At 39.8% G+C, this 15552-nt stretch overlaps 1 protein-coding gene across 8 annotated transcripts in view; it reads left to right on the top strand.

Moving 5' to 3' along the window:
- klc1a (kinesin light chain 1a) overlaps nucleotides 1-13845 on the top strand; it is a 55213-nt gene extending 41368 nt beyond the window's left edge. For 4 of the 8 annotated variants that reach the window (XM_083924824.1, XM_083924827.1, XM_083924825.1 and 1 more), the window contains exons 14-16: nucleotides 7193-7326; nucleotides 11222-11288; nucleotides 13239-13845. In XM_083924824.1, coding sequence (XP_083780950.1) covers nucleotides 7193-7326; nucleotides 11222-11288; nucleotides 13239-13304 — 267 coding nt within the window. In that variant the 3' untranslated portion in view covers nucleotides 13305-13845. Of the gene's footprint in view, nucleotides 1-2178; nucleotides 2749-7192; nucleotides 8568-11101; nucleotides 11151-11221; nucleotides 11289-13238 lie in introns of those variants that run through there. The other 4 variants (XM_083924828.1, XM_083924829.1, XM_083924830.1 and 1 more) reach the window with 4 other exon arrangements.
- Nucleotides 13846-15552: the final 1707 nt, after the last annotated feature.

Raw genomic sequence — 15552 nt, forward strand, 5'->3', positions numbered from 1 at the left:
TACGGCTTGAAAAAGTCCAAGTGGCACATATTATATAAACCATAAACAGCCTGGTTTATGAGCATATATTTGGTGTTACCTTCCCACCCAGTCAGAAGCGGTCCGGTCGCTGTATTCTAACATGTTGCACTTGATTCAGTCAGCCGAGACCTTTTTTTATTATTATTATTATATTTTCACTGTCACCCCTGAAGCAGGAAGCATGAAGGTGTGATTTGTTTTCTGGACAGAACTGATAACAAAGCTGTCCTCCACCCTGCCAAAAATCACTCCTTTCCTCCTCAGTTTGTTTAGTTTTTTCTGGTTCTTGGAACTCTTTAACGAGTCAGTGGGCGAGACCTGAGGACATTTGGACCGGACTGTGGAAAACCACGTCTGATGGCCTCAGAGGAGCTGAAATACTAAAGTCTGCAAAAAGTGTTTTTATTTTTACCAGAAACTTCAGGAGGTCGGAACTGATTTTAGCTTTCAGACCTGTTTTTTTTTTTTATTTGTTGTTTTTTAACATAATTCTTGTGATTTGGTCCACAAAAATAAGCTGCAAGTGATATTTTAGGTACACCTAGTTAAAATAATGCAGTCTAATACAACACTCCTGCAATAAATCCTGCCTTCATGGCTGTTTGATGTTCAGTTTGAGTTGAAAGGTGTGGATATAAACATGGTTGACCAACATTTTAGAAACACTGTAGTTGTACCTAATAAATTGGCAACTGAATGGACCTAAAAATAAAATGAAGCCCCTGTCGACACGCATACAGATATTTTTGAACAATTATATTTTTCGCTTCCGTTGAACAAAAAAAAAGACCTTTGTCCACACAACTTTCATTTTATATAATACCTCACAAGAACGCAAATACAAAACAATCAAACTTTTTTTTGCATATAATTATTCTCCCACCACTCTACCTCTGCACTTGTCGAATTTACCGTATTGTCCCGAATACAAGACATGTTTTTTTCCCTGGAAACCTGCCTGAAATAGGGGGGTTGTCATATTTTTGGGGTCTAGATTAGCAGTGCGTGCTTCTAAAGACACAGTCACTGAGTCGGACAGTCACAACAGCAGATGGAGCCAAAAATCTCTATAAGGAGTTCCTTTCATGAAGGGCCGTCAATCACAACACAGTTTACAGAGACACTGTTACAGAGACAACTAGCTTAGCTTATGGTGACAGGGGCCTGAGACATGGAGAGACACAGTGATGTCCCCAAAAAAGAGGCTCAAAAGTCTGAGGAGGAGTTCTGACGCCATTTTGTTATAATGGTGATTTACGCAGCAGAGTCAAACGGCTTTAAAGCAGCAGAGAAACACGGGAGGCTCTGCTGTCGCAGATTTACGGAGCTGCTCTATTAGATGCAGGAGGTGTCACTTGGTTTTGTTTTTATTTTGAAACTGACTGATCATTTTGTTTGTTTAGTGGGTTTCTGAAGAGGACTATTTCTGGTTTGAGAAGAAAGACTCATTTTGTTTTGGTCGTTGGAACGGAGAGTGTGAAATTATTGGATCGAGAGAAAATACTTGTTTTTAAGTCTTTTTCCAAAAATTATTCTTAAAAAAGGAGGGTTGGGGTGGACCGCTGGGACAGTGGTTAGAGCAGTCGCCCCATGTAAAGAGGCTGAAGGTCCTCGAGGCATCAGCCGCGGGTTTCACTCCAACCTGTAGCCCTTTGCTGCCCCCCCCCTCTCTTTCTCACACCACATTTCCTGTCTGTCCTATATAATAAAGGCTTGAAAAACTGCCAGAAAAAAAGAAGGGTCGTCAAATTTCAATCAATAAAATTCATCTATCTTTTTATGAAGTTTCAGCGGGTCAGTTAGGTGGCAAGAAAAGGTCAAAGAAGATCCTGAGCATGTGTAGTTAGCTCATTTTTTCTTTGTGGTATTAACAAATCAAACAGTAGTACAGGATCAACCTTACTGTCCATCAGTGAGAATCTTGTTAAAGGAGTTTTATCACTTTATAAAAAAATCTGTTGAAGCAATACTGTAACAACAACCTCTCCAGCTAATGCACGAGCTGGTGGAGAAGTGCTGTGTCTGATCTGGGAACTCTTAAACACATTATCAGTCTTTTAATCTACTGTTTCCTCTTTTCTAACTCTTTTTCCATTTCTATCCTCTCTTAAATTGCCCCTGTCTTTCTTTCTTCTCCCTGCTCCGTCTGACCGGTAGGCATAACTCCAGATGCCTTGTAATGGTTCTAAACAAACAAACAAACTTGTCTTCTGCATGACGGACGCCTCGCCTCGCCTCACCTCGACTCAACCCCCTTCAAGCTTTGCCGTTTTCTTCAGCTCTGACTCCCCCATTCTCTCTTTTCTCCTCCACCACCTGCGGGTGTTTCTGGAGGGGATTCTTCACGCTGGTTCAAACCAGAGCGATAATGTTGCTTTGAAACTCCCCTCTCTGCTGTTTTTTGGGAGGGGCAGGGGGAATGTGGAGACAGCTTGTGTGCTTCCTTGTTGTCTTTGAAGCATTGTGTGTATCTGCTGTGGGTGTGAGACGACAACATTAAACTCTTACCATGTTCTCTCTGCTGTCCTTCAACACTAGCGTCTCTTTCTGTCACTCTCCGGTGTCTTTGAACTGTACTTTCACTCACAGTGGCTGTAGACTAATTTAATAGGTTGTCGGGGGGTCAACAGTAATGCCCTTAAACCCCGTTCTCTCTCAGATGTCCTTTTAAAAAGCATAACTCTCTCCATTTTGACCTGGAAAACCCTCCCAAACACAACAATTCTGACCGGAATCATTGAAGTTATTTGCTTTCTTGGATGAAAAAACAATCCCAAAAGCACCAAAAGAATTTCTGTTTTAATGTATAAATAGTTCTTCTTCTAGTACTTCTTTGCTCTCATTTGTCAACCTTATGTAGAACATAACATAACTTTGGTTGTTTAAAACACAATAACATCTAATTTAATGTGCTTAACGAGTGCAGTAAACAGTATACTTTATACAGGGGTGCAGTTCTGCCGGAACGCACCAAGGACACTTTTTTTCTCCAAGTGAGAAAAAAAAGAATAGTATAATCTTGTTGGCGTTCAGGCTGAACAAATAGTTTATTATCATTTTTGATATTTAAGTTGGCTCAATTGATTCAAGATGTCAACTTCTGCGCTAAATCACATGAAAGAAAACACTCTTGATACAGACTGTAGTGACAGAGGTTAACACCGATGACTTCGGCAGGAGCACAAAATAAAAGCGTCTCCTCCTGTGATTTCTGAACACAGTCAGGGAGCAGAAGCAGGAAAGGCTTTAACTGAGCAACTGTAAGATATTAATTGAGTTTCCTTTTAGTGAAATACTCTGAATGAATTAAAGTTCCCTCTGGTAAACAGTTAACTACTTAGTGTGTGTCTAGAGCTTTTATTGTGAAAAGTCAGAGCGCAAGAAGTGAAGCTATCTGTGCTGCCTTTGTTGAGGTTGACAGTAAAATCGTTTTCTGTCTGATCCATAGATTAATGACGTCGAGCAGAAGACCTCTGTGTTGTTGTTTTATAATCCTATAAGGAAAAAAAATCAACCTTCATTAGTTATTTATTCGTGGTGCGTCAGCTGTGTAAAATCAATGGATCCGAAACAATATTGTCACTTTTTCGCTGTGTGAAAGTACTCAAAGGAAAAACAACAGTTCTAAATATATTAAAGTGCAAATCAATCGCACAAAAAAGTCTCCCACAGTGTGTAAAGGTCTTTATACTGTCAATTCGTGTTAGGTCTATGTAGACTTGTCACAGTAGGTTACACAAACTTGGAAAAAGCTTACCATTGTAATAATGCTTGTGCGCACATGCGCCGTGCGTCATAGGTGCGCTCCGGTAGGAAAAAATCGAGCACTACACCCCTGACTTATTCTGTGGATAAATATGTAATTCACCTCTGCTGTAAGATCCTGTAAACGCATGAAAAGTGCTTGAATTTTACTTTGGAAAAGGTGTAGGAGCCCTGTACACCTTTCCAACAAGTTCCATGAAAATCAGGCCGGGAGTTTTTTACTCGCTATGTGCAACTTTTTCGACTCTACATGCGGTTGACGTCACAGCCAACAGAAACTTTCCAGGTACAAAATGGTCAGAGTTAAAGTCACTTTTTATCCTCCCACCTCTCCATCGCTCTTTCCGTGGAGTTCAGAAGCTTTTTTCGTCTCACACCTGAACGCCATCAGTGGTGACTTGAAGCTCATAATGATTCTCAACGTGCTGTAAATAACATCAGCGTGACTCGTCAGCATGATCGAGAAAGCACCGTCACTCATGGCTCTATTAGTCGGTAACACTTTAGTCACTCTGTGCTCTGTGTCATCTGTTTGTAATGATATCGGACTGAACTAACCGTGTGATGTCAACGAGAGGACACGTTAAAGGTAACAGGGTTCATGCACGATGTGATTACGCTTTAACAGAGTAGTTTGTCCGGTGAAAATGTGATGTAAACCTCAGATATTTAGGGAAAAGACGTGAATGTTTTGGCCTAAACATCGAGCATCCAGCCTGTTACCTTCTGTATAATATCTCTGTATATAGATGTCAGGATGGGCGGAAATTTGGGAATTGAACTAGTCTCCTCGTCTCTCGGCTCCTTGCTTAATAATCCTTCTGCGTGTCCTTTCTGTACTTGTTTGTGCATCTTACGGTTTGTCTTTCTTAACTTCTAATAAAACCTAAACTCTTTGCTCACCTGAAAACCTGTGCCTGTCGCCTCTTTGTGTGTTCCCTCTCTTTTCTGTGTGTGTGTGTGTGCTTCATAACTGAGTGAGCTCTAAGCATTAACAACACCTCTCAGCTGCAGCACTCTTGGTACTGAAGTGTGAACAAAGAACACATAATTGTCCCTCAAGCAGTAAACACAAGTGATCAATGGAATCGTAGAAATGTTTCTCCAGAAGCTCACAGAGTTTGTCAGACATCATTTATTTAATGAATTACCTCGAGATGATCTAGATTGATCACTGAGGGGGAATTGGTTTATTAAATTTAACCAGAGTTCATTCTTGACCTGAAACTGACCAAATAAACGTATAGATTTAGCTTTCATACTAAGGTTAAGAAAGAGACGTTTTAGGGGTTGAACCAAAAGAACCACAGTTTTTCATGTACAGTTAATCTATTGGTACTGTGAGCTAACATAGCATGCAAGGAGAACGTCTTTTTTTAAAGTAATGAAATATTAATTAATAAGACTAAAATTTTTGACTTTTCCCAAAAAAGAAATAATGTCAGAAAAAACAAATTCTTAAATTACACATGAAAACTATTGCTCTCCTCTGTTCATCATCTTAAAGGGGACCACCTACTTAAAGGAGCCTCCCTGCCTAAAGGGGACCTCCTACTTAAAGGGGACTTCATGTTTAAAGGGGACCTCTTTCTTTAAAGGGAACTCTTACTTAAAGGGGACCTCCTACCTAAAGGGGACTTCATGTTTAAAGGGGACCTCCTACTTAAAGGGGACTTCATGTTTAAAGGGGACCACCTACTTAAAGGAGCCTCCCTGCCTAAAGGGGACCTCCTGTTTAAAGGGGACTTCATGTTTAAAGGGGACATCCTACTTAAAGGGGACTTCATGTTTAAAGGGGACCTCCTACTTAAAGGGGACCTCTTTCTTTAAAGGGAACTCTTACTTAAAGGGGACCTCCTACCTAAAGGGGACTTCATGTTTAAAGGGGACCTCTTTCTTAAAGGGAAACTCCTTCTTAAAGGGGACCTCCTACTTAAAGGGGGCCTCCTGTTTAAAGGGGGCCTCCTGTTTAAAGGGGACCTCCTACTTAAAGGGGGCCTCCTGTTTAAAGGGGACCTTTTTCTTTAAGTGGACTTCATATTTAAAGGGGACCTCCTATTTAAAGGGGACCTCCTGTTTAAAGGGGACCTTTTTCTTTAAGGGGACTTCATGTTTAAAGGGGACCTCCTACTTAAAGGGGGCCTCCTGTTTAAAGGGGACCTCCTGTTTAAAGGGGACCTTTCTCTTAAAAGGAACCTCCTGCTCCAAGAGGATCATCAGTCTCCTTTACACCACAAAATGAAAGTTTCAAAAGCTCCTGACTCAGAGCACAAAGTTCACAGTGTCGTAGAGGAGGAGAGCCCTGAGGGGAGAGGAGGCCTAAGGGTGACAGCTGGAGGCAGAGCCGGGGGCAGAGAAACGCCCTGAACATAGCTAAAAAAAAGGGAAAATGGAGGCAGCGGGCAGGTCTCTGACACACCCCGCCACACACTTTCTATATACTCATAAAGGATCCATCAGGTGTTTTTGGAAAATCTTTCTTACTGGGTCTTTGAATGCAGGACTTACCGACTGACTTACTCACGCTTTTCTTCATTATCAGCAGTTTCCTCTCTCATTCATCGACTCTTTCCTTCAGACTAACATTACTCTGCCAGAAACACTGAGACTGTGGCCCTGAAGATTTAAATTAATCATATTTTATCATGTCTGAGGTCAATGTTTATATAACTATTAACCCAGTTCTGGCTGTCAGAGACGATACTGTCAAACCCTCTTTTCTGCTTAGGATCCAAGATGTTAACATGACACAAACACTGTTAATTGTAATTGTTGTTGAGAAATAATGTTTCAATAGTTTGTAAAAGAACATTTAAATGAAGTAGTTATATTTTGAAGATTAAGTCAAAGACACAAAGAAGTGACGACACAGGTGTTTTTTAGTTATTTTGTGCAACAAGATAAATCATCTGTGTGGATGTTCAGTATAGGGGGACAATGCAATTAACAACTTTACAGGTTTGCAAATAAGTGCATCTGCATTACTGCATGGTGAATGCTCATAACATTGTGCACTGATGTGTGTATGTTGGCATTTGACCCCTAAACCTTGGATGCAGGTATAGCCTGAAGTCTAACTAAAACATTCAAATTTGACATATTACTGTCCCAAAAATCCCAATCATTAAGACCAAATGTATTCTGTTGTTGCTCTAGCTTTTGAAAAGAATATTTTAATTAATCATGAGATACTCAATATTTTACACACAGTCAGATTGCATTGCAGTTTTACAGACAAGTTGTAAGTTCTCAGTCTGTTGATTAAATTACAAAAATCTATCATTTTGGCAAACAACACGTTGTTCTGACGCTACACACAGGATACACGCTCCTCGTGTGTGTGTTTATGCAAGCTGTTTTTTAAAGGGTGTATGAATGTGTGTAACGCTGTGACCTCTCCCATCAGGACGGCTCTGGCTCTCTGAAGAGAAGCGGCTCCTTCAGTAAACTGCGAGCATCGATCCGTCGCAGCAGCGAGAAACTGGTCCGCAAGCTGAAAGGCGGCGGCTCGTCCCGAGACAGCGAGCCAAAAAACCCCGGGTAACTATCCCAAACAGACACCTGACTGACCCGGGTGACGGGTGACTCTCACTTTATGCACTGGAGGACTGGAGGAAGGAGCCGGCCCTCCAGCCCGCAGCTCGGCTGGGTGGCGTACTAACCAAAAATAAAAGAAGGGACGCGCTCTACTTTGCTGGCGGTGAAGTAAAACTAAAGCTGTTTGCACATGAAATGATGGAGGGAGCTTTTACTGGCACATTGGTTCTGTTTTCCCATCACATCGGTTTACTTTTCTGTCTGGTGCAGTGAACAACTTTTCTTCTTCATGGTTGGAGTCGGATGTCAGTGAGAATAAGGACCGCTGCGGGAAACGCTCATCAAAACAAAACAGCTGTAAAGAGCTTTACTACTTTCAGAATAAGAAAAAAAAGATGGAATTGTCTCTGAAAATAAAGAAAAAAAACATTTTAAAATGATATTTCGAGAGAAAAGTTGCAGTATTTTGAGGAAAAAAGTTGCAATACTTTGAGGAAAAAGATGCAATATTTTGATAAAAATAAAGTTGCAGTATTTTGAGAAAAGTTACGTATAGTCCCAAGGGAAAGTTCAATAAAAAAGGTCATGTAAGAAAGCAGATGCTTGGTACTTTGATTCTCAAAATCTTTTCGTCTAAATTGTTTACTTTATTTACAAAACATGAATCCTTTATTCTAAATATTACGGCTTTTATTTTGGAAACAAAACAACCTTCTTTCTTCATATTCCTATTTTTCTTTGAATATGTGAACTTTTGATGGGTTTTCCTGTCAGTGGTCCTCATACTCCGCGGTAAAGAGCAAACATGAAGGTGATAAAGTAGAAAACCAAAGGTAACAGGAAGCAGCAGCTGTGCAGAACTGTTCCGATGAAATGGGAAAATAAGTCGACTCACGCTGTGACGAGCGACGTGCAGAATCTGCAACGAGACACAAACTAATGTCTGCTTATGAAACGCCTTTATTGCTTGTTATGCCTGGAACTCATTTGTTTGTTTTAACCACTAAATGTTAAAGCTATTTATTGCATTTTGTGGCTGTTGGACTATTTATTTCAATTTGTTTTGAAATATAGTTCAGTTTTGACTTTATTAGGATTCTATTATTTTCATTTTTCTTTGTGAATTTTACTCAAACTTGTCTGCATGGCTGTTTTTGGTTGTTTGAACTTTTATTTATGAATAAATTTGTTCCTTTGAATGTTTGAACTTGCATGCCTCATCTGTGTGCTCCCTGGTTTCTGTTTTCCTCTCTGTGCTGCGCTTCTCTGTGGCTCCTGATGATGATGTCACGGCCTCCATCATCATCATCATCATCATCATCATGATGACCAGTAATAATGTCAAATCACTGCAGAAATGTCCATTTTAAAAAGTCATGAAGTGCTTTTCTTAAAGATATCACAACCACCATATGAAAAACATCTTTTTATATAAAAGTTCACAATATAAGTAAACAGGAAATGACATCAAACAAATGTCTGCAGCAGCTTCAAACTGTTTTAGTGCCAGTTTTAGATGTTTAAAATAATATCTAACATTAAAAATAGCTGTTTCAGATCTATGTTAAAATCAACGGGCGATTCTAACCGCCAAAATGTTTAATGTTTAAATGGTTAGAACTTAAAAACCCCTCCAGTCAAAAATGGGTTGCTTCTGTTTATGCCTCGTAAAACGTCTGATCTTGGCTGTAGTGTAGTCAATGTCAATCTGAGATTCAAACGTACGCCGGAAGCCGGTAAAAGAAACCTGAACCTGTCAGTACAGAGAGTGAAAACACGCTGTCAGCGTAGCTGTCAGCCGCTGACACTTACATGAAGATTAATATATTTGTCTGCTGCTATCAACTATCGTAAATACACGTCTGACATTTGTAACAAACCAAACCAAACCGCATGAAAATCGGTCGAAAATTCAGCAAGAAATCCGTAGTTTGTTTGACTTTTTCCTGAAAAGACCTGCCCCCTTCTGCCTCTGATTAGTCAGCTGACTACTGGAGCAGCCTCTGTAGACGATGGTAGAATTAGGGCACACTCACATGGTCCATCCGTACTGTGCCCAAGCACGTTTCACGGCTAAAGTCTAGTTCGTTTAACCAGTGTGAGTGCAACCATACCGGCCACGGCCCGTTTGGGAGAGGTGGGCTTTTGTAAAGCACGTTTGCAGATGTACGAGCACGAGTGTGCACACGTGTACGAGCACGAGGCCTACAGCGGTTCTGACGTCATTTTATGTGCGCCTGTTGGGACATAGTTGTCACCTTGAAACATCGACTAAACGGGGTTATGCCGCATCACAATGAGTTACCATGTTTTCTGCGCTGCTTTCCATTATGTGGCCAAAAGACAACAAAGCGACGCATCGCGATGATGTCATTAATGTGTGTGACGTGTTACGGCGTGATGACGTATAGGCAGCAAGAAGCATTCGCGGAGACCCAGGTAGTGTGTGTACAAACGGGCCTTGGCCGCGGGGGGAGAGGGAGGGGGGGACAAGTACCCTAAAGCACGGGGCACGGTACGGACGGACAGTGGGAGTGCGCCCTAAAAGCAACAACATGTAGGATCTCTCAGGCTCAAGCTCCCCCTGTAGTTGGATAACAGTATTTTCTTCGACTGCTGTTGTAAAAGTACTTCCTAGTAGAACAGAATGAGAGCCAAGTGTCAACGGTGGTGAATCCTCCTTTAGCTCACGCCAGCGAGTGAACGCTGGGCCAATATTGACAAAACCTTTGCTTTCTGCGGTTTGGTTTCATTTAGGGCCATGACATCAACACAGTCTACACACGCTGTACCAGCCAACAGAGGGGCATTCACACGCTACGCTAGACAGCTGGGCTCTCAGATCAGAGGCGGTGACGTACGTCGTAAAGTCGATTTGTTTGTAGGTTTTTTGTGCACAGGTTTCGACCCGAAATCCAAAGTTGCGTTGGATACAGACTCTGTCAGGACACGACAGATGTGTCAGTAAACTTACTGCAAGTTGATGGACCATCACAAGAGTCATGGAGATGTTTTTTGAAAGTGGAAAAACGACATGGTGTTGCTTTAACGTTGATATGACGAACTGACTAAAATCAAATGAAACATTTGCCGAACCCTGCAGTCGGTTAACTAAACACCACAAAAACATTTAAAATCATGTTTTTAATCTTTAGTTTCAGCCATGAATCCTGTTTTTTTTGTTTGTTTCTTTCAGAGAGACATTTGTGAAGTTTAAACATTAAAAGCAAAACACACTCCGAGTTATGAAAATGCTCTCACAGAAAAACAAAGATATGTTGTACGATGATAATAATATATAATAATAATCACATTTCTGGTCAGGATGGACGCATTTCTGCAGTTTGATTTCACTGAACTCCAAGTTTTTGTTGAAAGCATGAATGTTGGTGTTTGCATGAACTTGTGAGTTTACAGCTGACCATTCAAAAAGACCTGATGCACCTTAATAAACATGTTGGTGCCACTTTCTGATGAGGGGCCTGTTATGGGCGGGTAGTGAGGTGTCACTCAGGACTTAATTAAAGGCTAAAAACTTGCTTTAAGGATTACTGACGAGCCATTTTGTTAGTAATTGTTGTTGTTAGTAAATAGATTTTATTTCCAGATGGTGCTTGTTTTACTAAATGAACCTAAAATCTAAGATTAAAAAAGAGCGTCGTATTAGAAAGTGGTGCCAAAGTTTGACATTTAACTTTGTAAGTTTGATGAACAGGAAGAGAAGAAGATGCAGAGACTTTGTTTTTGTGAAACTAACGTTTGTGTGTGAATCTCATAGATTTCATTAACCAGCACAAACACATAAAAACATCCTCCTCACACCTGACTCTCCCCCCCTCCCCTCACCTCTGACCCTCCTCACCCTCCACCCGCCTGCATGCCACTACTCTGGGTGCAGCATGAAGCGAGCCAGCTCTCTGGGGGTTCTTAACATGGCGGACAAGGCTGCGAGCGACCACTACCAAGTAAGGAGGCCGGGCGTCGGGCCAAAAGTCTCGGTTTATTAAAACCCTGATGGTCAGAACGTCCTGGAAAAAGGTTTTTTTTGATGGATTGAGATTTTTATTTTGAACATGTAAAAGAAAGCAGGAATTGTCCCAGAAAATAATGATGTTACACAAAATAGAAACATAATTAAAGACATGAGTGACAAACATTTGCTCAAGTTCAGAAAAAGGAGTGGGAAGAAGTTTCCACTTATCTAGTCCCACCCTTCTCCATAACTCATTTTGATTAAGCTTCTTCAGTCATTATTATTCTTATTATTATTATCATTTTCATTTATTATTTTTTATTATATTAGTATTTAATGTATCCAAATACATTATTATCTACACACAAAATGTATTACTTATATGTTCATATTTGATATAATTTCATGCACTTTTCTCTCAAAATAAATAAATAATGGAAGCATTCATGAATATATATGTATATTATACATTTATATTATATATATATATATATTCACTATTGATATTGTATCAAACCATAATTCAGAAATCCCCCCCCCCAAAAAAAGAATGAATAACAAACAATACAATATAACATAATTCATTTTAATTAAGCTTTCTTAGTCAAAATGATTTAGTCATAATTTAATGTATTATTATTAATTATTATATATATAGGTATTGTATCCAAATATATCCTCTACAAAAAGTATTACGTATATGTCCATATCAAATATATATTATCATTTCTTGCACTTTTCTCCCACAATAAATAATATTAGCATTCATCAATATATATGAATATATACTTTGTATTATTTATTTTCCTGTAACAACTATTAACCGGGAAATCCTGTAGAGTCGCTAACAGCCGGACGTGGCTAACGCTGATTAGCTTGGGGCAGTACGGTGAAGGCATTTAAACGTCTTTTTTAACCATTAATACTGCTGAAAATAACACCAAACCTCTACAGCAGCATGAGAAGAGTCCCTACACAAAAAACGAAGCACCAACAACGTAGTTAGTGAACCCAGAGTTTATTAAAATGTGTTTTAAAGACTTACCTACTGGCCCCTGTACCAGCTCCTCTCATAGTAAAGTCCATTCAAGTGGATTACCAAAGTCAATCCAGAAGGAAGGAGCCCATTGCTGCTTTGTTTTTTATCTATTTACTTACTTAAACAGATACGATAAGTGTTTCCAAGGCTTTAGCACAGCGCTAACCCAGCAACCATTTGAAAGCCCAGTTCTGATAAATGTCCTTGTTTTCTGGGTCGTACCCAGTGGTGGAAATACATTTGCTCTGACTCTAAGTTTGAGCGACTTTGACTTTATTTGTTTTTCTATTTTCTGCTACTTTATACTTTGACTCCACTACAATTCAAAGGGAAATACTCCACTTTTTACTCAGCTCAATAATACAGTTAATAAATACATTATGATATATTATTACTGTTATTATCATTGCTTTATTATTATATTTTCTGTTTATTTTTACAATTATTATTATCACTATTATTTGTTTTTTATTTTTTTATTTTTTTAATGTGTGTTTTATTTATTTTCTACTTCTTTTTGTCGTGTTTAAGTGGAAAAGAGGCACGATAATACCATGTTTTGCTTGATAATGAGGCTTCACAGTAAAATCAACAACAACATATGTTCTACTTTCACTGACTTTTGTCTTAAATGAACATATGAAAGCATCAATAATAATAATTCAATACTACAATTTAATACAGTTCTGAAATGGGCCATCCTGAATAACAAGTACTTTTATTTTTTGCATCTTTAACTATATTCTGATGCTAATCGTATGTAACTTTCTTCCATCCCTGTGTAGTTTTTTACTGATGTCAGTCGTATTGGTCGAGTTAAAACAGAATCTTGGTTTTTATAGATGCAGACATTTGTCGTTCAGTTGGGAATATACTTTTCTTTCCCCTGTGTTTTCTCTTCAGGAACGAAATAATAGTCTGAGGAAAAGTCGCGACCTGAGTGCCAGCCACACCGACCTGGCGCGTTGAAGGTTAATTGCACCGCTGGTGGCGAGGTCACTTCCTGTCTGGACCCTTCTCCACATTATACTCCAGCATCAAACCACCGAGCCACAGTGCTCACTGTACAGGTCTCAATGGTTCATTGCACTTTGTCAACGTCTGTGGTGCTTTTCAAGAGGAAGAGGAGTGTACAGTGACCTGCTGTATGTGTGTGTGGGTTTGAGTGTGTGTGTCTTTTATTTGTATGTGCTCAGACTGTATGAACTGTGTGTGTGTGTGTGTGTGTGTGTGCGTGTGCGTGTGCGTGTGTGACTGTCCTCTCCAGTCTTGTTCATATTTAATGTTATCGCTTGAATGAAGGCAGACGCAGAGTGAAGCTTTAGTTTTACAAACCTCACTGATTTAGTCGCTCACCGCTCCAGCTGAGTCGTGGTGGGTGAAGCCAAAGATGAGCTCAGCTGTTTGAGCGACAGGATCTCACCTTTGTCGTCTAAACTTAACCGTCACCTTTTATCGTCTGAACTTAGCGGTCACCTTTTATCGTCTGAACTTAGCGGTCACCTTTTGTCGTCTAAACTTAACCTTCACCTTTTGTCGTCTAAACTTAACCCTCACCTTTTTTTTGTCTAAACTTAACTGTCGCCTTTTGTCGTCTTAACTTAACGGTCAACTTTTTGCGTCTAAACATGACGTCACCTTTTGTTGTCTAAACGTAACGGTCACCTTTTGTCGTCTAAACTTAACAGTCACATTTTGTCGTCTAAGCTTAACAGTCAGCTTTTGTCGTCTAAACTTAACAGTCACCTTTTGTCGTGCACAGGTCACATTTCCCTCTCACACTGGAGTCCGTAGAAAGCCCTGTAGGTCACATACAGAAGTAAAATGACGCCCAAAGGTTAAGAACTTCTGTTTTTTCCCTCCTGATACTTTTCCTAACTGTCACTTTGGCTTCACCCCGAGGTTCAGCTGAAGCAGCGAGAGACAGAAAAGGTTTTTAACGACTTAAACTACAGCGACTCTGCAGAGAACCTGTCCAGCAATGACGTCTTTTGTAGGCCGACCCGGACGCTAGCTTAGCTCTCTGCGCAATCTGCAGATTTCCAATGGAAGTTCTGAACCGGGTTTTTTTTCTTTCATTGAGAAAATAGGATCATTAGCAAAGTAATATTTATGATCCAAGATCCTCACAAATGAACAGACACGAGAAGACGTATTGTCTGCGTTAATGACCCTGTTAAGACCAAACCGTTGGAAACCTGTTGAGGGAATATCTTTCAAATGTTCCGTCCTGTGTCGATTGAAGATTTTTTGCTTTTGCTGTATGAAGTTCCATGTTTACATTTGGGTTTTTGTGTAAATTATGTTTTATTTGTTTCCGTCCTGGCGCTGCTCTGAAAACTTTATCTTTATATCTTCTTGTAAAAAAAAAAAAGAAAAGAGAAATGCCTGGAGAATAGTGGCACTGTCCTCCTAACCGCTGAGCAGGACGTCGGCCGTTTTCCCGGCACGCGCAGGCCAAGCGACGCCCTCAGGATCAAGACCGTAGTTTCACACTCTGGCTGCAAAGTTAAAGCCGCTCCACACTTTGACACAGAAATGTTAGCACGTTGATTTCTGACTCCCAGTGTGTTAGCGCTTATTTCAAGACAACACTTTACCGCGGGAGTAAAGTCGAACTAATCCAACCAAAAACAAACGCTAATTATGAATGATTTCAAAACACTTATTATCAGGCAGAGATTTACGTTGCAAACATAACAAAATATATACAGTATATATATATATTTGATGTTACCAAAATAAGAGGGAGTATTCCTCCTATAGATAGTTATAAGTGCAGATATAGTTTAATGAATATAAATATCACCATAGACAGCAACTCACTTTGAAATCCAAAATGTTATGCAAGACGGGACACTACAGTGATTTTAATGCACTGGTCAGTTTTGATTTTGGACTATTTTGCCTCCATAACACGTCTTGTTTCAGACTCGTGGTAAGAAAACATCAGAAATACACATTTAGGTTTTTATTTTCCTTAACTTTGTCTGTTTGTGAATGTAGATTTCTCCTAAAATCAACAGAAGTCAGCAGGAGATAATGCCTCATTTGCATATTTAAACAGACATTTCCGTAAAACTTGTAACACAAAAAATGTTTGTGTTGATGTCATGAGTCACCTGGGGAAGTTTCACGGTGATGTCTGTCCGTTAAATATGTTCACCCTGTTCACCTGTCGTGTTTCCCCTGAACATTCATTTACTGACCTAAAGGG

This window comes from Echiichthys vipera, assembly GCF_963691815.1.
Source record: "Echiichthys vipera genome assembly, chromosome: 12".
NCBI lineage: Eukaryota > Metazoa > Chordata > Actinopteri > Perciformes > Trachinidae > Echiichthys > Echiichthys vipera.